At 40.9% G+C, this 25,371-nt stretch overlaps 1 protein-coding gene across 2 annotated transcripts in view; it reads right to left on the reverse strand.

The window, feature by feature from the left end:
* Positions 1–4,226: 4,226 nt before the first annotated feature.
* The window catches only part of RAB3C (RAB3C, member RAS oncogene family), a 225,871-nt gene continuing 204,726 nt past the window's right edge, over positions 4,227–25,371 (reverse strand). The window contains exon 5 of one of the 2 annotated variants that reach the window (XM_058680137.1): positions 4,227–5,816. In XM_058680137.1, the coding sequence (XP_058536120.1) occupies positions 5,647–5,816 (170 nt within the window). In that variant the 3' untranslated portion in view covers positions 4,227–5,646. Of the gene's footprint in view, positions 5,817–11,545; positions 11,969–25,371 lie in introns of those variants that run through there. The other variant, XM_004583715.2, reaches the window with a different exon arrangement.

Below are 25,371 nucleotides of genomic sequence, written 5' to 3' on the forward strand. Positions count from 1 at the left end.
CTGGGCCACCAGTAGAAATCAGAAACAGCCGGAGGGCTGGCACTGTAGCATACCAAGTTCAGCCATCGTCTTCACTGCTGGCATCCCATACAGCTTTTAGTTCAAGTCCCTGCTGCTCCACTTTCAGTTCAGCTCCCTGCTAATGGCTTAGAGAAGCAACAGAGGATGGTCCAAGTGCTTGGGCCCCTGCACCCATACTGGAGACCTGGAAGAACAGCTTATGGGCCGGGGTGGAGGCTCAACAAGTGAATTCTTCTCCTTGCAGTACTAGCAGGAGCACACACAGGACTGCTGGTTCGTGTCGGAGCTGCTCTACTTCTGACCCAATTCCTTGTATGTGGCCTGGGAAGACAGTTAGAGGATGGCTCAGGTCCCTGGGCACCTGCACCCATGTGACAGATCCAGAAGATGCTCTTGGCTCCTGGCTTCAGGTCGGCTCAGCTACAGTTGTTGCAGCCATTTGGGGTGTGGACCAGCAGATGAAAGATTTGTCTCTTCTCTCTGTAAAATCTGCCTTCAAATAATACTAAGTTAATCTTTTGAAAAAAATGAAACAGCCTGAAGTAAAATGGGAGATCTTGAAAGGTGCTAATTCCTCAGAGCTGAATAAGGCCACCTTCACAGTTTTCATCTTGCCGTTGCTTGTGGGTTTGCGTGGGGAGTTGTAGCTCATGACGCTGTCAGAGCTTAGCTAGTTCTGCTCTGGTTGAATCTGCATACGCACGTGTTAAGGCTAAAGCAAACCAAGCAGCTGCGGCTTTTAGACTTGATCACTCCTGAGTGGTTACAGGATAGGGAAAGGCAGAAGGGCAATTGCAATGACCTGGGAAGAGCTGGCTGACCCTGGAGGGTGAAACCAGCCTTAATTTGCTCTGCATTGGGAACGCTGAGCTCAACAGTGCTTATCCATTTTTTTTCCAGTGACTCAAAAACTTGGGCTACAATAGAAACGCCTATGAAGACTTTAAAACATCTTTCTTCGGGGGTGGCCATTTGGTGTAAACTGCTACTTGAGATACATAACACTGTGCCTAATTTGAGCCATAATTTTATCTTCAGTTCAGTTTCCCAAGAATGCATAACCTGGGAGGTGATGACGACAATTCAAACAGCTGAGACTTGCATTGAGTCCTGGGTTTCTCTCTTTAGCCTGGGCCAGCCCTAGCTACTTCAGGCATTTGAGAGGTAAAGCAGCAGATAATTTCTGTTTGTGAAGCTCTGCCTTAAATAATACTAGATATTCAAATTTAATTGGTCAAGGTGGAGAGAGAATCAAAGTTTAAAACTCAAGTTTTTGAGATATTTTGCTTAGGATTTCTTTGCTTTATTTTCAGATTTATTTATTTATGAAAATCAGAACTGTAGAGAGGGGAAGAAACAGAGTAAGATATTTTCCACCTGCTGGTCCACTCCCAAGGTGGCCATAATAGACAAAGCTGGGCATGCCAAAGCTAGGAGCTTTCTCTGGGTCTCCCATGGGGGTGGCAGGGACACACACACACCTGTGCCACCTTCTGCTGCCTTCCCAGGCTATTAAGCAGGCAGCTGGATCTGACATGGAGCAGCCAGTACGTGAACAAGCAATCACATGAGATGTCAAAATTGCAGGCCGGGGCTTTACCTGCCACGCCACAACACCAGTTCCCAGTTCGTTACTACTCAAATTGACCGAAGGCCGATGTGCTGTTATCAGTAGGCTTAGACGATGATGAAGAACTCAACTTCCATTCCTGACACCTGAAGGCTTTCAAACTCTACTTTTGACTCAATAAGTATTGAAGGAAATAATACACACTGACAGTCTCCTGCTCCCACTAGAAGACTGGGGATATCATAAAACTGTACTTTGTTTTAATGATCATATCAGAGAGTAACCATAGGATGGCTCTGATACAGATGGTTTCTATTTTAAGTCTAAAGACAGGTTCTTGCACACTGTAATCACTGTGTCCATGGGTGGCTTGGGGATGATGGCAATGAAGAGGAAATCCCCACAAACTTATTGAAGTTTTCTACATCCCGCTGTTCTTTGAAAAGATTCATCTTTCCTGCTGACAATACAAGGACAATCATTTATATTTTATCATTTGAAGGCAGACAGGTCTGTAAGAACAACACGGAAATGTCTTCAACTGTGAGTTGCTGTAAACTTCCAAGACAGTTAAGGCTTAGGATACCTCATGATACAGGAGAAGGGATGTACTTCTTTCAATACCTTCTTTAGGTTCTGTTAATTTTATGATAATACCTAAGAAAATATAGCATTTTTGTCAACACTCTATTTGCAGCCCTAGGATTTGAACTTATGCTACCTGAGAAGCTAAAATAATCAAAATTTTTCCTATAAAAAGGAAACTCATGTTTTTCATATATAAGTTTATAATAGCATAATGACACTAACCACTCTACCCTCTTTTATACAATGGCATACTTTCAATTTTTTCTTTAAATCACAAGACTACTCCACCCCATCTTTTTAAACCAACCTTTGATTTGTTACTCATCCTCTCCAATCTCTATCAGTAAAAAATATCTTAAAGAAACCTCACTTTCCTTTTAGCTTAATCACCAACAAATGGCCTCTCACGAATACCATCTTTTTACTTGCTAAGCCTATAGTTATATGCTGCTTTGCAGAATTTCCATTACCACACCACCCTTCCTTCCAAAATTCTATTTTAAACATCCTTTTAGCTGTGGTTTGCTCTCCATTAGGTGACCCCCTCTCCTGACTTTTCTGATCTATGAATAGAGGCAAGGGCAAACAGATGCTGAAGGCTCTTCTAATTATACTTGTTCTACAGCGATGCTGAACACATCATACCCAGTGGTGCATCCCCAGGCTGGCGGGGGTATAAAGGAGCCCCTGCCAACGTTTCACACACATTGTCTTCTTTGGTCCTCTGCAAACAGCTGGTGAGCAATGTAAAAGGCCTCAGCTCAGTTAGCCTTGTTACCCACTTAACCAACTACCTTCTAAACTGTTACATTAACTGTTCCTATCACTTTTGAATTTGAAGTAGTCCTTTCTTGGACTTCTGAAGGTGCCAGATAGAACGTTTTAGGTCTAACTGCCTCAGTGCTACTGGGAAAAAAATAACTACATAATAACTTTATTTTTGAAATTAATTAAAAGTCAAGACATACTAATGAGAAGTAAGGACAGACCTTCCAGAGTCCATTGGATCTGGTCTAGCACAAGAACCTTGGGTCACCAAGAAAAATGGATAATCCTTCTTGACTTTCGCCACTGGCAATGCTTTTTTTTTTTTTTTTTTTCTTCAGTAAATTTTAGGTTTATTTTTGGCATTCTATCCTAAAACGCTTGTTTACAACATTTTCAAAGATACTTTTCGGAGTTCTTCTGAGATGAAACAAATTTCTAATTTTATGCAAATTATTTATTAGATCATATGTACCAGGAAATAAAATTTATGAACTGTGATAATTTATTAATATCAACTTGTTTGCTTTTATAACAACAATATGAGTTAGTTGAGAGTCTACTATGAGGAGTCTACTATGAGGAGTCTACTATGTCTACTTCCATGTATACCAGAAAAGAAACTACAGAAGGCATTCTATAAAGGTCTATTGACAATAGAATGGGAAATTCCTAAATTTATTATTTTTCCTTATTTTTGATCTCTTGCAAGTTACCCGTTTTGTCCACCAAACAGGTGACCTTCCTGCAACCAAGTTCAGCGTAGAAATCTAATCTGACCTATCTGGCTCTTCCTGGCATCTTCTTAGTTCGCGTGTTGTGAGCAGAGTCCTAGAAACGATCTGCAGAGGCATATCTGAAAGAAATGCTACAGAGTTAGAGCTGTTGACACAAGTTGAACCCCCAGAATCTCTAAAATACCCATGGGTCCTTTGTGATGCTAGATTGGCACTGCACTGCTTCACTGTGCCTTGGGACCCACAGCCAAGGAGACCTGACATGGTATCCTACTGACTTCAGGAAACACAGGGCATTAATCACACACCCACAGTTCATTCAGATCAAATATTACCTCCTTAAACCAATGTAAGAATTGGAAGTTGCTTCCATGCCTAAACCAAACGCATAGCCCTAAATAAAAATGCATTCACTCTGTTCCCAGTCTAAGCTCAATGCTGTATACATGTTTGTTGAAGAGGAAGATATTAAGAAATAGAAAAGGGTTTCTAGCAGAAAATGAAAGATGGGAAAAAATCAACCAAGGCTGAGAAATTCAGGAATATAGCCTCTTAGATATTTATTGTAATTTTCAAAAAATAAAACCAGATAAAGTCAAAGAACAGAAACCACTTTCCATACAGAATTCACATACAAACTGAATACCTAATAGAGCACATAACATGTTTTACACAATTAATTTCAATAAAGAATTAAAACTTCACAATGTGAATACATTTCATAGTTTTAAACCCAGACAAGAGCTCCTGTGGACACATAAAGAGTCACAAATTTGCTATGCAGCAGTTTTCAACTAAATGTCACAATCACTATATGAAAGCAAGAAGCTGTTTTCAGTATTTTCAAAAGAGTTCCACAGTGCAGTCACTGAGAGAGATAAAAGTGCCCGTGGTACAGAGAAAAGTCTTCATCTGTGTATTCATTTCCCAATACCCTTTGTGGGAAATACGGAGCTACAGAACACATCTGAGTATACATCTGCCTGGGCGACATGGGATTAGACAATGTCTTGTGGTTTAGTGCGCTGGCAGATTTCTAAATCAACTGCTCTAATGTGGCTTGAATGCAGCTTGCATTCTGTGACCTAGTGTGAGGCTGCTTTGCAGGGAGAAATATGCAGATACAGCAGCTCATCTTCCTCATGGAAACCAAAGTGTGGGGAACTAAATGAGGGTAACTGGACAGGTGTTGAAGAACAGTTTGGCTGTTTTGGGAAAAGTAATAATTTAAAGATGCCAGTTCTAACACTCTTCTGTCCACAAGGAACATCCTGTGACTTTTCCCTTTGACTTGCTTAGCACAATCTTCTTGCTACGGAGGATTTATTTTCTGCAATCATGTCTGACTTTCAACAGAACAGGTCACCCTTTCTCTGTGCTCCTATATCCCCACATAACTTAGTATTTAGATTATATAGGGCATCTTTCCCTCACTCTCTTTAAGAGCAGGAACCTTACCTCTTCCATGTTTGGTTCCCACAACACTGAGCACATGGTGTTCAGTAACTATGCAGCAACTAACTAAACTTTCAATCATATTCTTAAATTATCCTTCTCATGTTAGCTACATGATTCCCTTTTCTTTTAAGAAATTTTGGCACAAAGTCATCACTAACATATCTTACCCACTGCCGCCTGACTTCTTCTGTGGGTTTTGAGAACTTAGTACAAGTTTCAGTCTATCATAGTTCAGTCTGGACCACACACTGCCCAAATATCCCAGCAACATTAAATGTGGTTGGCACATCCTCATATATTAATTTCTGATCAAGTGCTTTAGAAAGAACTAAAAGCTTCATGTATGACATGCAGATGGCCATGACCTTCTAGAATCCACTGCCCTCCCTCATTTTCAGTAAGTTTTAACTCATTTTTCTTCCTAAAGATGTCATGGCTTACTCTGATAATAAAACAGAAAGGTAAAGTGCAGTGTTAAAATGAGACTCCACCTTAAAAATTGAAATGTCAAAGAGACATGTAAGGTGGCTGACTTACCTTAAACCTAATTTCTTGATTTTGCATCTCAGTGAAGTTCCAGGCCACTAATGGTGGGGTTAGCAAGGGAGTGTGAAGATGAATGCATGAGTTCATGATGGCGTCCCAAAATGATGGAAGGGCTCTGACTTTTGTTTCTCCTCTATCACCAGCGTGGGACAGTTGAGAATTGAAAGTGAATATAATGTTAGCTTCAACCTCAAGAGACACTGATATTTTAAGAGTTCCCAGTGTTGGCAACGTTAAATCACCAAACAAAATACAACGTTGAATAACAATAAAATATACATATAAATACAAGAGTGAACATCCTTAGTAGACAGAATGTGTGAACAACCTTTTGAGAAGAAAACCAGTGGCTTTTCTCTGCACGTATTTTTTCTTAGGTATCTAAACTAGTTTCTTGAAAGTAAAACATACAATCACATGACATGTCTAAGGAAAATTCCAGATTGTAGCAGGGTATGCTTCTCTAAAACAAATCAACAGTCATTTTGTCTTGAAAATAAAACCCACATTTTTAAAAGGTAAAGCTGACATGCATTTGCAATGACTAAACATTTGGTCTTGTAGGAAAGAAGTACTTTGAAGTAGGCACAGAGGAATTTCACATGACACCAATGAGATATTTACTGTATAAATTGCACCACTAGACAAATACTGCTACAAGAAATTATTTGAATAAGTCATACAGCCATCAAAGCATCGTGCGCATTCATTATAATTCACTCTTTCACACTAGTTTATATACACTGAGTAAGTCATTAAATATTGCACTTATTGGCCCATGAACCCTCAATTCTGAGGTGTTGAAAAATAGAAAACACATTATTTTTATAACATATTTCATGCAACATTGAAGACATTTCAGTTCTACAGACACCATTAAATAGTTGTACAACTGGACAGCCCAACAGTATCACACCACGTCTGATACTAACAATATATTAACAGGAATTACAGGACAGTTTCACTCAGCACACAACCTAGGGATGCTGAGACAATGCATGGAAATCATTGTAGTGATACAGCAAATGATCCTCAGACTTCACTTTCATAAGAAGTATGGAACCACTAGACAGATACAAGTCATGCTCACATCCCTGAAAGGCTAGATAAACCATCTGCATCAGTGAGAACAGCATTCATGAACTTGTGTAATTGCTAGCCCCAACAGCATGAATACATAAACATTTCCATTAACAAGTAAAACCATTGCCAACTCTCCACTGTCTGTGATGAAGGAAAGCCTGAATGCAGGTGAACGAATGAGTGACACAGGTAACCCCCAATCTCATCTCAGGAAGTAATGACTGATGGAAGCTCCACCAATGACAGTTGTGAATGGGAGGGAAATAATGAAACTCGAGTCTCATTTCCTCCCGATTCTGTTATTCTATGAAGAGAGTGCTTTAAAAGACTGTAATGATGCAAAATTAGCAAGCCGATTAGAGAAAATCAAATGGGAAAGTTCATTTGGCCCACTTGCCAGGTGGTCTGATCTTCACACTTGAGCTCTGATTGGGATTTGGAAATGTTTACTAGAAAATGCATTTTTCCTCACCCTCTGTGTTTAATGGGAATGAATTATGTGCACAAACACACAGACTAATCAAATCAAATCGGTGTGAAGAGCTTACTTCATGGGCCTTTAAAAACAAGATGTGGGTTGTAGCTGGTACATAGCAAAAGCTTCTCCCTAGAACCAAGAAAGCACCATTAACGGAATTTTCCCCTGCCTAGAAGAAAGTATGTTTCTGAGTATGTGTCCTAAGGGGCAGCACTACGTGTGTGGCTCAAGAGTAAATATTTATTTCAACCTACTAAAAAGAAATATTACTTGACTAGAGTGTCAAGCATTTTATAAATGTTTTTGAAGAGAAAAGGGCATGTATTTATGAAATCCCATAACAACAGACACATTTTACATAAATCTGTTCTCCTATACTTGTACAACTAGAATTAGAACCCTTTACATTTAGTGTGGTGGGTGAAGATGTTTTCATTTTTACTTTTCTTCCGGTCATAAATTTCATCTTTTACCCATTAGGCCAGACTCATTATAGGGCATAAAACAGATTAATGTCTAATACTGAGTTTGGTAAAAAAATTCACCTACTACATGAAAATAACAATAACAACTGCTCCTAACACTAAAATATTTAGTGCAATGTATTATGTTTTCCTAGCAAACAAGTGTGATGAATATTTACCCAACAAGGAGAGCTACAGATTGCAGTTTCTAGGAAATGATTAGAAAGGCCACACAGGGCTGGTTGCTGGGTGAGTGAGTATGTTAGAGGAAAAGTTCCAGAGTCCAATCAGGTAACTAATTTAGAAGGAAAGGGTTCTTTGAGCAGTGAGTCAACGTTGAAAATATGTACTGCACCAAAACTGTGAATCCTGGTAACACTAAAAAGATTTTAACAAACACTAACTTTTGTGTTCAGGAGGGCTTTTAGATCATTATTTTTCAGATGTTGGTGCTACTGTATCTTGGTATAGCTTGCTGAGGTCTAAATATTTGTCTAAAATGCCATGTGGCTAGCTGAAAGACTGGAGGATATACTTACTTGGCACTAGGACATGTTGGATGCAACGTGTCACAACGGGCCACTCATTATAAACTAACAGTCCAAAAATTAATGCTGTCTTATGGGAGTCCAGTTTGTCATTGAAGGTATTTTACTTTCTAAGACATTAAAAAAAAAAAAAAAACACCAAGTTTTAAAAAGTCTATTGTTGGCACAGGAATAGTTAGAACTAGTTTCTAAAAAGCAACTAATATGCTTAAAGCAAAAGGCCTATCATTCATGTGGGTGAGCAAGTAAAATGCTTGTTTACTGTGTATGCTGACATCTTGTACAATTTGAGCAGTTTTAAAAAAGAATTTATAATTTTGTGTTTATCATCACAGTGCTGTAGCTTTGCTACAACTGAAGGCATCATTATGGTTGGAAGGAAGTCGGGAATACTGACTCTCGGCAACTCTGAGGAAGAGCTGTAAGGGCTTCCAGCTTCTGCTCTTGAGAAGGTCCTGGAAGCTGGAGAAGCTGTCCACTGGAGGGCAGCAGCATTGAGTGGATTCATGGTCCTGTTGCAATGCTCGCCGTGAGCCTGCAGATGGGGCACTAACGTTTACATCTCCCATCTTAGCATTTGACACTTGACACACCTTCTACAACCATTCCCATATGAAAAGGTTCAAATGCTGAATCATTTTTGAGGACAGCTACTGAGACGAAACTATTTTCAGTCCAAATTTTCAATTGCGTTGGGGAAAGAAGGCACGTGCCAACAAACACAAAAGCCCTTGGAAGCATCTGCCTAGACTAGTCAGGAGTTCATTCCTGCGCGAAGAAAAATTGCTACTAAACACACTAGTTTAATTACATCAGATATAGCTGGTAATGGTGCCTTGGAATTACAAGTTAACACCAATATGCACTTCTTAAGACATCATGTTCTTTTCCATCTACTTGTTAGGCCACTGGCTAAAATGACCTGTGGATATTTAGGCTGTGGGCAGATGGAGGTACAGTGTGTGTTTGTGTGTAGTGGCCACTGTCATTCATAAGTAACACAGCTTGAAGTAGCACACTTACCTAACCCTTCACTAGTGCCCCTATGTGCCATATTTCAATAAAACCAGGATCCGCTGATGCAATGAAGACTAGAGAATAGTCTCTCCTTCCATGTACTCTGCAATGGAAATACAAGTGTTCTTTCTCTTGAGCTGCGTGGAGTTCTTCAGAATGCAATTCAGGCAAGGTGAGAGTTTCAGAACTGAGAATCATTTGGGATATTCCACATGATGTGGTTAGGAAAGTCAGACATTTCAAATATTTCTTGGTAATGAAAATTAGGCTATTGTTTCATCATTTTTTCCTGACCTGTATATAGTGGTTCAATTTTGGGGTGTCTGAAACGGTGTACATGGGGATTGCTTAAGATCCTCTGGTCTAAAATCCAGTAAATTTCATTACAGTTCTTCAGGGAAAGGGTCTCAAGGGAGCAAAAACCAGCTCTTTCTCTTTCATGCTTAGATCCTCTCACTTTTTTTTTTCACTTGACAATAATACACATATTGAGATTCTTCTGTAAAAGTCATTTGCAATGTCCTAGCCAGGCCTTGCTATCTATGTGTGTGTGTGTGGGAGGGTGGGTGTGAGACAGCAAAGGAGGACAAGACAATTTTCCTGACTTTATGACTCCATGCTAGAGAGTAAAAGTGAGCTTAATAGCTATGTCTTTTAACACAGCCACATTATAGATTGTGACAATGTTATGCAAACAAGGGCATCGTTACAGACAGTCCCAATTGTGTGCCTCCCCTCTCTACTTCTTCTATTTCACTGGCATTTCTGTGACTTTGAAGCTGGTTGTTCCATTACAATCCCATAACACATTAACATCTTCTTGTCCTCACTCAGTCGAGATCTGTCTCCTAGTGTGCCAAAGTAGAAATTTACTACCAATTAGCAGATCTTAAACTAAGAAGGTGAGAAATTACATGAATATGCTAAAATCTTCCCAAATGCTTCTCCTGTCTTTCCATCTTCGCACTGGTACCGTGTGTGGCCTAGTTCCCTGCTGGCTGATGTTCACCCCCTAGAGACATCTTTACGTATGCATATTTTCCTATCAATGCCTTTGCCCAATAAACTTGTACCCAACACGTTCACAAGTTTTTCTATTTTTGAAAACATCCTCAATGCAACCACTGAAAAAGGGGCAATGTCATCCAGCATGAGTGTCCTTTACTATCTGCCAAACATTGTGTATTATGCACATGGCCTGATGCCACACAGCAGTGACACCAAACTGGAGTTTCCTTCTAATGCTCAGCACAATTTGAAGGACTGGTTGCTTACTTGCTATTCGTGTATTTTCTTCAGGAAGTCTACATGCTTAAATGGTTTCTTCCTCGTCTGAAACTGCTATGGATTCTCAATGCTTCTGCCACTCAGCTACAAAGTGTTCTCCAGGCAGCCTAAGCATCTTACCTAATGGGACTATTGAATGATGAACATCTCGGTTGAAACTACTAAAGATGACATTTGCTCCTCTTTAACTCAGAACTCATTGGACTAGTATTCAAACAGCTCCTAAATAGACAGAAGGACACGGCCGGGGAAACACGTCTGCTCCTATAGGAAGAGCAGTCCTCATAGGCTTTGCAATCCAACTTTGATTCCAAGAGTTGGTAAATGGTTCCAGAAAATGATGGTAATGAGGACGTGTATAGTATGACAGTGACAAGTCATCAAGGAAATAAGGGGAGTTGAGGCCTTGGAATTATTTAGGTACTCATGCCCCCTCTTGGTCCAAATATGTATTGCATAACTGGCATTCAGCAGCCACATCCGTTCAATGCTCTGAAATATTCTGAGAGTTGTGTAAAATCAGGAGAAAGTAGTCCTCAGTAGGGAATTTGCTTTTTAAAGCATGTTGGCTAAAATTATTGTTGAAACCAAATTCCAATAAATTGAATGTCACATTTAGAGACAACATTTCGATTTCTTCGTAGTCAGTAACCTCACTGGTTATGTGTAACAGTGAAAAAGAGATATGTTTCCTTATGGGAAACTGATCAGACTTAGGGAGTGTCACTAACCAAGAGCAAACTTTCCATTTGATGTTCAGTTCAGAGTAGAGCAATTGCAATCTCCTGACACTTCCCACATTCTTTCCTTGTTGCACACACAAACAATTCCTTGGTGTTCATCCCTACAAGTGAAGAGCATAATTTTAATCCATGGCACAGAAGTCAGCTATAGTGAAATCAAAGTCTGATGTACCAGCAGCAGCTTAACTATGAAGGAATTTAGAAAAATAGAGAGCCTAGAAGACAAATAAATAACACATCACATGCAAGTACTAGATGTTTATAGATGAATAGTCCTTACAAAGTTAAGATCACATATTTGTCACAGGAAATCACCCAAGATTTGAATGCATGTACGAGCCTCTGACATCAAGGACTTCCTTCAAATAATTATTAGGCAGTATAAATGAAGGCTAACAGACCATTTATAAATGCTGTTTGTTGGCAACCGGAGCCCCTGGGAGCTTCCCTGTGGGTGTGTGTATGTGTGTGTACACTAACAGCCACAGGAGGACTGCGGTGGAGGAGGCGTCTCCTTGAGTCTCGTGTTCTGCTTTGCGGTAGTGATGGCCGGGTCTGTCTCCAAGCTCTCTGACATTTTGTCACAGATGATATCCACAAGGCGTTCGAAGGTCTGCTTGACATTAATGTTATCCTTGGCACTTGTTTCAAAAAACTCAAACCCTGGAAGAACACAGAAACACAGTTTGGTCATTTCACACTTTTCTGAAATGAAATGGAACTTGGTTATGGTTTTGGATGGTCCTGGGATGGTGGGAGTTTGGTTGGTGTAAGCATGAGGTACCGTTCAAGCAGACTGCTGCCATCTTGATGCCCGTTAATCATGAACAGGAGGGTTTTGAAGTAGAATTGGTGATGTTCACAATTTATTTTTCTCTTCCAATTCATTTATGCTACCAGCATGATTGCATACGTTTTAGGAAAACTATCCACTTGCAAGCATCATTAACAGCAAGTCAACCTTGGTCATCTCTTCTTTCCTTGTACTGTTTGACATTTTATTCTTTTCCAATCTCTGGATTCTACCCAAAATCGTACTTTTAATTTTTCTTATTAGCTTAAGGTTTAGAAGATTGCATGTTTATTTTCTACTGCAAAAAGGACTATCAAACTCCACCATAAGTCAGTTCTTAGCTTCTTGCATGTCCAATCTTGCTGCTATTCTGTGATGGGAATCCGAAGACCAGTCAGTTTTCAGTGACTGGTAGGCCACAAGGTGTCAACGGGGTGTCGCAGGAATTATCTTCAATCCATTCCAACTTCCTTTAGGAAAATTTTGAACAGTGGTGGTCTAACAGCCCCAGGAGCTGTTTCTAATACTGTACCAGTCTACCAGTTGCTGCTGTCTCCAGGTTTCATTATCTAGCAGCAGCAATTTTGTTTCTTTTTACCAAAACACGGGTACTTGATCCAATGAGCTGAGAGAATGATGAGAAGACATACAATACCAAGGACAGAGCCACCCTTCTCCGGATGTCACTGCACCTGGGCAGAAGCAGCCTTCACAGGCTGCGCTAGACACACTCTTATCACTCTATTGTTTGCATTCACATTCCACTGGCTGAGCTTGCCAGTCAGTTGCCATGGCAACTTCCCCACTAGACCAGACACAGATTGCTCTGGTCCATTCAGGGGATGTTGATTTAGGATGTACTGGGCTGCACACAGAAAGGCTTTACTAATCCATCCAGAATTTTACACTCTATAAATCCTTCTGGTTACATCTGGCCCTATCTCAGAGGAGCCACCTGGATTCAGAATGATTAAATCAGGCGGTTTCATCCCAGCTCCTGGGGCCAAAGGAGAAAGAACGAACTAATACTTTGCATCATGTCAAAATCCCTCTGATAACCTGAAAATTCTTACTTTCTTAAATAGTACTGGGGGGAGAAGGGGAAACAACAAAAAGCAGCTCATGTTTCTAATTTAATTATGATACTATTTGATTGGATGGCTACATCAGAGACTGATTTTCACCGCAAATCTGTCGTTAAAATCCAAGTGAACAATTGCAGGATTTGGGCTAAAAATGGATCGACAGAACCAGGTGCTATAAAATTGAAGCAGACATTTGCAACCATCTTTGTTTGGTAGTTCTCTTTCATTTTGTCTCCCTGGACAATGCTTATATACTTATTTTAGAGTCTGTCTTTATAAATCTGTAGGTAAGGCCACCCAGTGTTAACAGAACTCCTCTTAAATGCTTGTTCAGGCTATAGCGGGACACCATTTTCTAACAATTCATCTTGGGGGAGGGTAAGTTGCTAAGATGTTAGAACTATTTGCATCATAGTGGGGGATATTCCTAGTGCTAATGGGGCAGAATGGGGTGGTGTGCCTCAAGGGGTGCCAAGAACCTGCTGAAGTCAAGATCCCAGGATGAGTCTTCAGGGGCAGAAATATCTTGCATATGACATAAAGTTTTTATTTATAGGTTCGAATCACTCATCTCTTGTGCTAACATTTTTTTCCATTTTATTAAAAATGTGAGTTTGGAAGGCACTGAACTTGAAAGGCTCACAGCACAGAGAGATAGAGAGAGAAAGAGAGAGAGAGAGAGAGAGAGAGAGAGAGAGAGAGAGAGAGACAAATTCCCTAATTCCCTATGAGCGAATTCTTTCCCTTAAAGGCTGGCAACCAGTGCTAGAGCAGGCTGAAGCAAGAAGCCAGGAACCTAACAAGGTTTCCCACCTGAGTGGCAAAGACTTTATTCGAGCCAACATCTGTTGCTTTGGTGGGTGTGAATTATCAGAAAGCCAGAATCAGGAGTGGAGCAAAGTTAGTTCAAGGCAAGCCTCAAACCTAAGTAGCTCAATTTGGGATGCAGGCATCTTAATCAGTGTCTCAATAGCCAGGCCAATACCTGTCCCCAAATTTCTGCACTTTAATCACAGCAATACAAGCTCAATCTCTAACCTTGCATCCATAGACATCCACATCTGGAACACACCTGGAACATCAGTCAGTGATGCTTTAAAAACACTCTTTTAAAACACTGAAGATTATTTCCAATGCACTGGATAGGAAAGAGTGCTGAAGTACGAGAAAATAAGTAGTCCAAGGTCACACAGCAAGCCAACTGGGAAGTCTGACAAAGACCTCCTGATAAATAGGTTACAGACATAGCTTCTAGCTGCAGACACCTGTCCCTCCAACATCAGTGGGTATTAATAATTTCAGCACATGACGATGTCTTCATCCGTGAACATGTTAAATACAGACACATATGTATCCTTTCTCATTTCTATCAGTACCTTTCCAGTTGTTCTCTGGCCGAGGCAATGGCAATGGCTGGATGATCCATGTACTGTGTCGCAACACTTCTCTGCTTTGAGCTTTCCCATGCCTGATCTTGGAAAGACCACTCCTACCCTTTTCCAGAGCTACTGTTGACACAGTTGGACATGAATTTGTATATGACCTCTTGCTTTGGATTCACTTCTTATGAAGTGTTGTATTATAGCTTGCATACATTTTCTCTGGAAGAAAATGAAGAGCACAAAGCAAACTTGCATCTGCATCCCCAGAGGATGCAGAGAGAGGTGGTATAAATCGGAGAGAAATGACACCCACGGGGTGTCATCAGATATACTGATTTCATGGGGTCGCAGGTGCACCTGCACCAGAATCACCTGAAAATCCCGTTTTAGACAAACTGACCTGGTTTACACCAGCTCCCCTTTGCTGTGCCTGGCTAAAAGAGGACTCTAATGTGGTGTGGTGAACTTGAAGGCCATGAGCTCCTCGCTGCTTGGCTGGCAGCACGGGCTGGTCCTGGACGATACATGCTGTGACTGTTTTTTCCATGCTGCTCCCTGGAGGTGCTCACAGCAAGAGACTTCAGAGAAGTCTGGCATCTCTTGACTAATATACGCTGAGGGCAGCAAGCAGAGCTTGTGGGTCAGAAGCCTTGCTCACCTGGGTGGCAGGCTTCAAGCTGTCACTCTGAAAGATCCCAGCACCCTACAGAGCATCTGCTCCACTTGGAAATGTACTGTGTTAATAGTAATAGTCACGATTCCAACACAGGAGCTCAGGAAAGGATAAAGCAGATTTTTTTTTTAATGGCCAAGTATTTCAAACCCCAGGTCGTGGCTTTCAGCCAGGCCTAACCACATGGTAGCTTCCTTTGGCTTTTGTCAGGATTCTGAAACTAGACATTCTATGGTTTGACAAACCCTGGTCCATGCAGAGAATGCTTCTTCTATCCCCTTCCCCTCTTGGTGCTTGTGGAACACTTGCATTTGGCACTAACGGCACAGACCAGAGTGGCTGCAGCTGGCTGCTGTGGAGGCAGCACATGGTCCTGTTCATCATTCTCCCAAGTGCCACAGCCTGTCATCCAGTTGCTGCCTTTCCTCACTTCCTCTAGCCCAACACTGTCCCTACATACACACAAACACATACCGTAAACCCTCCAGGTTAGCCAGGCTCACCGCACCCCCCCCTGGTGGTGAATGGATTTCGCACAAGCCCTTTGCAGCCCTTCCCATGTGGTCTTCCCTTAAAGCACTCTGCCCATACCTCTCCCTCTTCTCTGTTGAACCTTCAAGAGAGCTTCCAGTATGCTAGATCTGGCCCCTAGATGTGTTGAAACCTTAACATCAAACTAAATTTAAAAAAAAGTATGTTTTCAGGGGCCAGCATGGGGACACTACAGGCTAATCCCCCACCTGTGGTTTTGGCATCATACATGGGCACGAGTTCATGTCCCAGCTGCTCCACTTGTTATCCCACTCTGCTTGTGGCTTGGTAAAGCAGCAGAGCACGATCCAAGCCTCTGGGACCCTACACCCGTGCTGGAGACTCAAAAGAAGCTCTTGGCTCCTGGCTTCAGATTGGCCCTTTGGGGGAGTGAACCAATGATGGAAGACTTTTCTTCTTGTTCTCTACTTTCTCTGTACAATCTTTTAAATGAAAATAAATAAATCTTTAAAAAATATATTTTTAAATAGATAACTTCAGACATCTGGCTTACAAAGTACTGGGTAGGTATGTGAAGTCCTCCCCTGGTACAGGAAGCTGGTGTCTCTGACTGATTATAAGCCCTGTCACTCCTGACTTTCTTTGATACAAAATTTAAATTCCAACTGACAGTTCTCTTACTACTCACTTCTCTATTAACAGCAGGAACATGGGGGGTCACATAGAGAGGTGTCTATTGTTTCAAGAGAAAGAAGAATGCATTTCCTTACTTTTATGAGAATATTTTTCTATGTATTTAGATTTTATTTCTATAAATTTGATCTGCAAATGGCGTTGGAATCGTGCACCTGGCTGACTTCTTCATTCAGTTATTTATACCTTCCCTCCATAAGCCCTGCAGATGCTGGAGTTTGACACCATAGCTACCTGACCTGACGTCCTGATTGAAGATATTTGCCCACACTGAACATCAAGTGCTTCCTAGAAATTTCTTCCTCACCATATTTTTGGAATTCAGTTGCCATTTTGTACTAGGTGTAAACTTTACAGATTGTAACACTATTTTAATCATCTTAGAGTCTACAATTCAGTGGCTTATAACATACAGTGTTGTGCAATCCCCACCATGTTCTAAGCCCAGAGCATCCTCCGCACCCCAGAAGCAGCTGTGTCTACGAAACATTCATTCCCCGTTCCTTGTCCATGACCTACATTGGGTGCATTTTGCTTCCCTATTACTTTGTACATACCCAGAAGGGCTCTGTAGTCCCGGAAATATTTAACATGTTGCCTGGCATGATTAGGTGCCCAGCAGATGCTGGCTAGTGAAAAGACTGATTGCTGGCTGTTATTTGGCTGGAGAAACGGGCAGGGTGGAAATGCAGAACTGGACAGGGATAGAATCACTTTTTTCCTTTGTTCATGGTAATGAAATAATGACTACACCTGTAAGCGATTTCGTCAGCGACTTTTTTTCTAGCTGGGGTTTACCAAGCATGGAATGCCACATAACATCATTTGGTTCTTGCCCTGTGGGAAATGTATGATACAAAACAAATTAAAGCAGCTGTAACCACCCCAGAGGAAAGACACATTTCTGAAAAATATGAAGAAAATGAAAGATTGAGGAACTTCAGGTCTAACGTAAACGTTGCTAGAGTGGTGAGAAGTTGGGGTTCTGTCAGATTGATCTGAATAAAGAGATTAAGGATCAGCTATGATTGGCAAAGTGGCTGTTTATATGCAAATAGGTGTTAGGCACGTTTAAAGTGTTTGTTCTCTTAAATCAGTTCAATATTCTCTTTGTAACTTCTTAACAATTCAACAGGCTTTGAATGATTCAGGAGGCAATTTCCAGCTAGACTATGAATTACCAACAAAAAATCTTATTTATACAGGACTTTCAGATTATAAATAGGCTTCAGGGTGATGCTGTCCTCATTAGAGCTCCTGGCTCCTTAACCTGCTTTCTGACACACAAAGCGGAGGTGATCAAAACAATGGAAGGAAAAACCACCGTCATTCCTTAAAGTGCAGTTCCGGCTGCAATGGGGCAAATTTTAGCTCGGGAGAGAAACTTGAAAATGCACAGAGTGGGAGCATGTCCGTCAACACTGCTGCTTACCATTCTCGGGCGGCAGTGTCCCTGCTAACTACATGGCCTGTGTTAAGCTGAGTGCCCACGCTCCTGACGGGTTCAAGCCTATAAAGTCAGATTAGCTACAAGGCAGGTGTAGCACAAATCCTTACATTAGCCGTGGTCTTCTGTTACTGAGAAGGTTGCACAGATACCTGAAGATGAATAGATATGTGGATGGCCTGTCTCTAGTCTGCTTCCCTTTGGCATACCAATTTCATGTGTCACTTAAACATGCATTCAACGTAAGCAGCACTTAGGAACCTAGTTTAATTTCATAGAAAAGGGTGGCTGCCATACTATGCAAGGTCTTCTTGTGCAAAGAGCCTCCAGACATTTATTGTCCTCCTAATCCTTTGTGGATCAAAGCTTATCAAAGCAATCTCAAGACAATTTATTCCCTAAAAGCAGGGATTTCGAGATTCCTGTGCTTAGGCTTAATGCTAATTCTATCCACCTGTTTCCTAGATCTTCTCCCATTTATTCTCTATGTCTCCATCAACTATCTCCATTCTCCTGACTCTCTACTCTCTGCCTCTTCTAAGTGTCTTCCTTTTTGTGTATTAATAGGCTGGTTTTATCCTCCAATTCTCGTATGATGCCTTCAGTCAGTTACATGAGCCAGACACCTGGGACCATCTGTTATACTTTCATTCTTTCGGCTCTTCTGATCTTCACATCCACTAGGTGTGATTGCTTATGCCTAAAAACCTCTTCCCATTGCTACCCCGACTGTCACTACTTAGCTTATTTAGAATTGTGGTCCTCCCATGTTAACATAATCAAGAGAAACATGGGCCTAGCTCAGACACTTGCAAATCCCAGGTGTACATGAGAAGCTCTCCTACTTGTGGCAGCTTCAAAGATTCTGATTTTCCTGATGTGCACATGCATGCACATGTACACACAAATGTTACAGAATGCTGACCATGGCTTTGACCACATCTTACCCAACTGCAAAAGCTTCCCATTGGATTCCTTGTTTCTTCTCCTTCCTTCCCCTCCCATTCATTTCTGCAAAAACTTTGGGTTGTATCTGGACAATAAGTAGCTGGACTCTATGCTTGGTATATATTTTTTTCAAGGAAAGAATCTTGACTGAATTTGAACTGTAATACTGCATCAAGGTGGAGGAATCCACCAGGGGGGAGGGGAGGGGGAGGGATGGGGGGATTCCCAGAGCCTATGAAACTGTCACATAATGCAAAATAATTATTAAAAAAAAAAGTAGAGAAAAAAATAAATAAATTTAAAAAATTTGGGGTTGTACATTTCTGTAGTTTTTTTAAAAGTTCACAACTGCTATAATATATGAACATATGAAGAGTTATGTTATAATATGCCACTGGATTATTATGTAATCAAAATAAATAATAAAATTTGTTTAGTTTGATAAATAAGTAGACATTAATATTTTCTTCATGTGCTACAACTGATGATCTTAAATACTCCATTTTTGGCAGATCACTGCAAGGATAACTGGTCTAAAATGAAATCCAAAATGCCTGCTCCAAAGTTTAGAGCTCAGCACTAACTGTTCAGGATGTGTATGACAAAGTCTCTGTTACACAGTTCTTCAAACAAGACCCTTTGGGATGTGGCAGGTTTCCAACACTTAGATATCCCCAGGTCTACATTTCTTTTGCCTAGGGGGCCATCTCCTGTTTGTCCACCTATTGTGTCATACTCATGCTTTGAGGCTGGGCTCACAGATGTCTCCATTGCAAGCTTCGTTGGGGCCTCCCGATGGGGATAATCTTCCTCGCGTGAGCCCCTCTAACACTAGGTCTTTACTTCCACCATGGCATTTACATCCTGTCTTCTAAGAGTCATTGTTTCTGTGTCCCTCTAGAGCACACTTTAAGCTCCTTGGGTTTTGACATTCACTAGCAGTAGTAAAGCACTGTGTCTTTACTCCTGATGGCTGCTCAGTACCTGGTGTTCAAAGATATTGAATGAACGAATGTATAAACCACAAATGAATGGACGAAATGGAACGAATGAATGCAGGAAATCCTATAATGTTCTGCTGAATTCTATTTTGAGGTATCAAACTCCTGTGGCCAGAAAGTAATAAATTCCTGGCGTGACCTCATTGCAGTTTGGAAGACAGGCTTTCGCTCATTTATCTCAGCCAAGTGGATTATTATACAATTCCAAGTGGATATTTCTAAATCCTCATCAGACCCACAAATTATGCTTATCACAAAATCTCATATTCTTTTATGATCTTCAAAAGCCCTCTTAAGACTCTGTGTACCCTCAGACCACATGGGGATCAGCCTAGGTGCATCAAGCAGCCCTGCCCAGCAAGGAGGCAACTTGATGGCTTCTCTATGCAGGCGCTCTGGCTAATTTCTTCTCCTTTCCTGTAGATCAAAGATTCCTTATCACATATAAATGTTGGAATAATGTGCGCCTTAAAAAGAAATTTACTATTGTCTGGATCTCATCCCACAGATTCTAATTAAATTGGCTTAGGATATAGCTCCAGCTTTGGGATTTTCTTTTCTTTCTTGTTTTAAAGATTTATTTATTTTTATTGGAAAGTCAGATATACAGAGAGGAGGAGAGACAGAGAGGAAGATTTTCCATCCGATGATTCACTCCCCAAGTGACTACAATGGCTGGAACTGAGCCAATCTGAAGCCAGGAGCCACACACTTCTCCAGGTCTCCCACGTGGCTGCAGAGTCCCAAGGCTTTGGGCCATACTCAACTACTTTCCCAGGTCACAAGCAGGGAGCTAGATGGGAAGCAGGGCTGTCGAGATCAGAATTGGTGCCCATATGGGATCCTGGTGCATGCAAGGCGAGGACTTCAGCTGCTAGGCTAGCAAGCCGGGCCCAACTTTTCTTTTCTTTCTTTTTTTTCTTTTTACAGATTTATTTATTTTTCATTGGAGATGTAGATATATATAGAGAAAGATCTTCCATCCACTGATACACTCACCAAGTGGCCACAAAGGCTGGAGCTCACCTGATCCAAAATCAGGAACCAGGAGCTTGTTCTGGGTCTCCCTTGAGGGTGCAGGGTCCCAAAGCTTTGGGCTATCCTCTGCTGCTTTCCCAGGCCACAAACAGGGAGCTGGATGGAAGTGGAGCAGCCAGGATATGAACTGGTGCTCACATGCAAGGCAAGGATTTAATCACTAGGTTATCGCACCAGGCCCAGCTTTGGGATTTTTACAAAGCCTCCTTTATTGTTGAAATGTGCAGCCAATGCTGAAAGCCCTTAATCTAAATTCATCCTTCCTCCTACTTTTTTCTTCCAAGCCATTGCCTTGGTCTTGACAGATTTGAATTTCTTGAGGAAGAAGTTCTGAGTCATAATGGTGACTCCTGCATCTCTGCTACTCTCAGACCTGCAGTCTGGGGTGGCTTCTCTCAGTGCCATAGTAAAAAGCACATTCCACAATTCCTTGATTTCCAATTATTCAAGAAGGGACTTACTTAAGTAGCCCTGATAACAATTTTCCAAAACAACATTCTAAAGATACTGAGAAATTGCTACACAGATCAACAGTAAGTATTTCAGTGTAAAATTTTAAAGCTCATAGCACCCAAGAATTCCCAGGATATTTTTGTTGTTCTTCTTCTTTGTTGTTCTAAAAGAAGGCAAAGGATGGGTGGCTAATTATTTTCTAGTTTATTAGTTGGGGAAATTCCAGAAAATCCAGGAATGTTTTGAAATTAGAAATTACATGTTTGAATAAGATTGCATTTAAGCGAATTTATTCTTATTAATGAACGGGTCATTTTCTGGCATCTTTAACTAGATCCTGTATTGCTGGAAAATTGTGGGGTTCAGGAACATAGTTTAAATGGTTTTTGCACTACACACAGCTCAGTATCCTCCTGTACACTGATAGACAACTACATACATTAAAGAGCGATTCTCTGAACAGGTTGATGGGCTAAAGGTCTGATGACTGAAGTGGAGTCTAGTAGTAAGAGAAGGTGCAAAGATATCCTACTTTACTTTGGTGGAAAACCAACTATAAAAAGAATGTGTTTGGTAGGGTGAGGCTACAAGACTGCCAAAGGAAAAACATGGAAGCAGCCAAAATGCCCATCAGCAGAGGATTGGATAAGAAAGCTATGGTTCATCTACTCCATGGAATACTACTCAGCTATTAAAAAAAACAAAATGCAGTTCTTTGTGGCCAAATGGACCAAACTGGAAACCATAATGCTAAGGGAAATGAGCCAATCCCAAAAGGTTAAATACCACATGTTTGCCTTAATTTAAGATGATATGATGTTATGTATAACATGTTATGTTGTGTATAAACTAAAATTGAAATGTCAATGAGGTGGACACAGAAAGTGGTTAAGAACTCGCATTTACTTTTAACATATTGGTTACTCATTACTATGTCAATTAATTCCATAATGATGTAAATTTTTGCTGATGGTATGTTGGAGCTTTTAATTGACTGGGATGATACTCTGCTGGCTCTGTCTTCAGACCAGAGAGGATATACCTAAGAAGCCGTTGAACTTGACTGGACAATAAGATGCTGGACTCTATGTTTGGTATATGCTTGCAATGGGGGACTCTCAACTGAACTTGAACTGTGGTTATGCAACAAGGTGGAGGAATCCACCATGGTGGGAGGGTTTGGGAAGGGGTGGGGAGAACCCAAGTACCTATGAAACTGTGTCACATAATACAATGTAATTAACGAATTAAAAATAATAATAAAAAAAAAGACTGCCAAAGGGCAGCATCCCCGTGACCGCGTGACTTCCTGTTGCAGCTGCTGCCTTTCACTGGAGTTGGCACTGAAAGTGGCTTTGAACAACACAGAAACAAAAAAACAAAACCAACCCAAGCATGGCCACCGAAATTAAGGAGGTGGAGGTAAGACTTTCCAGGCTTAGCTACAACGATGCTTCATTCACTTCAGTATTCTTGTCTCTGAGAGTGGTCCCAGGGGTGTGAGGCAACATGGTCAGTGGGCCCTGCTCTTACCCTTGGTGGAGTAGAAATCTCCCACAGAATCCAAACTCCTTTCATTAACCATGGAGGATCTGCCTCCTTGGATTTATCTTAACCCATCTCTCACCTCCAGAGGTAACAGGCTTTATGAACGCATTTTGTGATGTGGAAGAGTATATACTATACCCATGGAGGCTAGTATTAAATTAGGTTAGCATTTATCAAACCAATATATTTCAGAATTCACACATACACACAAAGTGTCTCTGTATTCCCCAAAGAGAAATAATCATCCATTCATATAACTATATGTCCTTTCTTCACCCTTCATTACACTCACATTAATACTTACCAGCCCTGTTTTATTCAAGTATTCCTGATATGTGAGAATATTTCTCATAGATACACTACACCTTAAACTCCATGACAGAGACCGATATTTTATGAGTTCCCTTATATTGCTGTAAGTATTAATAAATGTTTGCCACATGCATAATCAAAATACAAAAAAATCATTACATGGAAGTAGAAGGTGAGGAAAGTTGTACTGTGTGGGAAGATGGCAATGTCTATGTGTCCTTTCTAGCTGGCAGAAATGCGCATGGGATTTCTCTGTTGGACAGGTGAAGATACAGGGGCTGAGGGTGGGGTAAATTAGGACAGTTGTTTGAATGGAGAGGAACTGGGAATATTAGCTGCTATTTGATCTAGAAAGAAACGCTAATGAAAACCAGACACACTTCAAAAGTGGTTCTTATCAATTAATTATTCATGATAAATCACTTATCTCCAGAAGCTATTTTAATTTATCTACAGTCTTTGTTTATTTGATTGCATTTCGGAGAAACTTAGAGTTTCTGTACTTCCTGCTGTTTTAGAGCTTATCAAAGTGTTTCAAGTACTTTTCCACCTAGAACTTGAAGGCAATACAAGTTCCTTACCCTTCATACATTTTTTTTTCTTTATTCCTATTTCCAGGCAAATTACTTCTACTTTTAGAAACTATATATCTTTAATTATATCTCCCATTTTTCTCATTTAACATTTAACAGCTTTTACAATTAAAACTTAAACTATGACAATGTAGTCTGGCACAGTTTTTCCTTCTCTCCAAATACTCTGTACCATGGAAGTTAGCACTCTAAAATGTAGTATTATCTGGAAGCCATGTTTTTTTTTTTTAAAGATCTATTTATTTTTATTGGAAAGTCAGATACACAGAGAGGAGAGACAGAAAGATCTTCCGTCCGCTGATTCACTCCCCAGGTGACCGCAACAGCTAGAGCTGAGCTGATCCGAGGCCAGGAGACAGGAGCTGCTTCTGGGTCTCCCACACGGGTGCAGGGTCCCAAGGATTTGGGCTGTCCTCAACTGCTTTCCCAGGCCACAAGCAGGGAGCTAGATGGGAAGTGGGGCCACCGGGATTAGAACCAGCGCCCATATGGGAATCCTGGTGCATTCAAGGCAAGGACTTTAGCCGGGCCTGGAAGTCAAGTTTTTAAAAAGGTAGTTTCCTAGGCTTCAACTTTAAGAATTCAAATGCAACAAGTCTTAATTGGGTTTTATAAATATGTACTGGAAACCACAGCTAATATGGCTGCAGATCATTGGCCCATCACTCTCAACCATAAATATGCACAGTTGAACAGGCACAGCTGGCAGGTGGAGAGAACAGCTAAAACTTGATGGTGTGCTCATGGCTGCGATGTGATCTGACAGTGTTAGTATGCAGAGAGGTAAAAGCTTGCAGTGGATGTGCATATTCAAGGAAGGGTGTAAAGAGAGAGGAACTATGGGCCAAGTACAGAGGGACAATGTACAAGAGACAGAAAGAGGAAAGGAGGCTACCAAGGAAACAGAACAGGACAAGACAGCCTAGCCCAATGTCACAGTGGTCAAAGTGGCAAGGAGCGACATACAATACGGTCAAATGGCCAGGAACAGTAAGGCCAGTGAGAACCGTGCTTCTCATCTGCATGATCTGTCTCAGGCTCTCTAATACTATTTCTAGATGGCAGGGTTAGTTGCCATTATATTCCCAGCACCTGGCATACTGTAAGCATTTAATAAATGCTATGCAAGCTAAACTGGATTGGCCAGGGCTTTTGCCATACAAGAATTTTAAAGAGCTCAGCTATAACTTGGTTCCATCAAATATCCTCACTGGGATGAGCAAACATTACAGGGATAGAACATCCACAATGGAGAACTGATTATAAGCAGACTGATAGAACAGTTCTATGAGCCATATGCTGAGAAGTGGTAATAGCCTTAAAAAAATGCCTAACCTCTGTGTGTGATAGTACTTCTCGCCAGTTAATTTAAAAATAAAGACCTGTAAAACCTTACATTTAGATTATGAGGGTTTTTTTATACACACGGTCTCTCCTGATCATTCGTAGAAGTGTGTGTAGTCATGAGAACAAGCACATTAAAAGAGGTAAATGACTCTCTAGAAATGCACATGCAGTGGTTGCTATGACGACTGTTGAGTCTCACTGAAGAGAGAGCAAAAAATCAATTAAAACCCATTGGAAGAACTTGCACAGGGAGATAAAATA

The sequence above is a fragment of the Ochotona princeps genome, chromosome 23 (assembly GCF_030435755.1).
Source record: "Ochotona princeps isolate mOchPri1 chromosome 23, mOchPri1.hap1, whole genome shotgun sequence".
Classification (NCBI taxonomy): Eukaryota; Metazoa; Chordata; class Mammalia; order Lagomorpha; family Ochotonidae; genus Ochotona; species Ochotona princeps.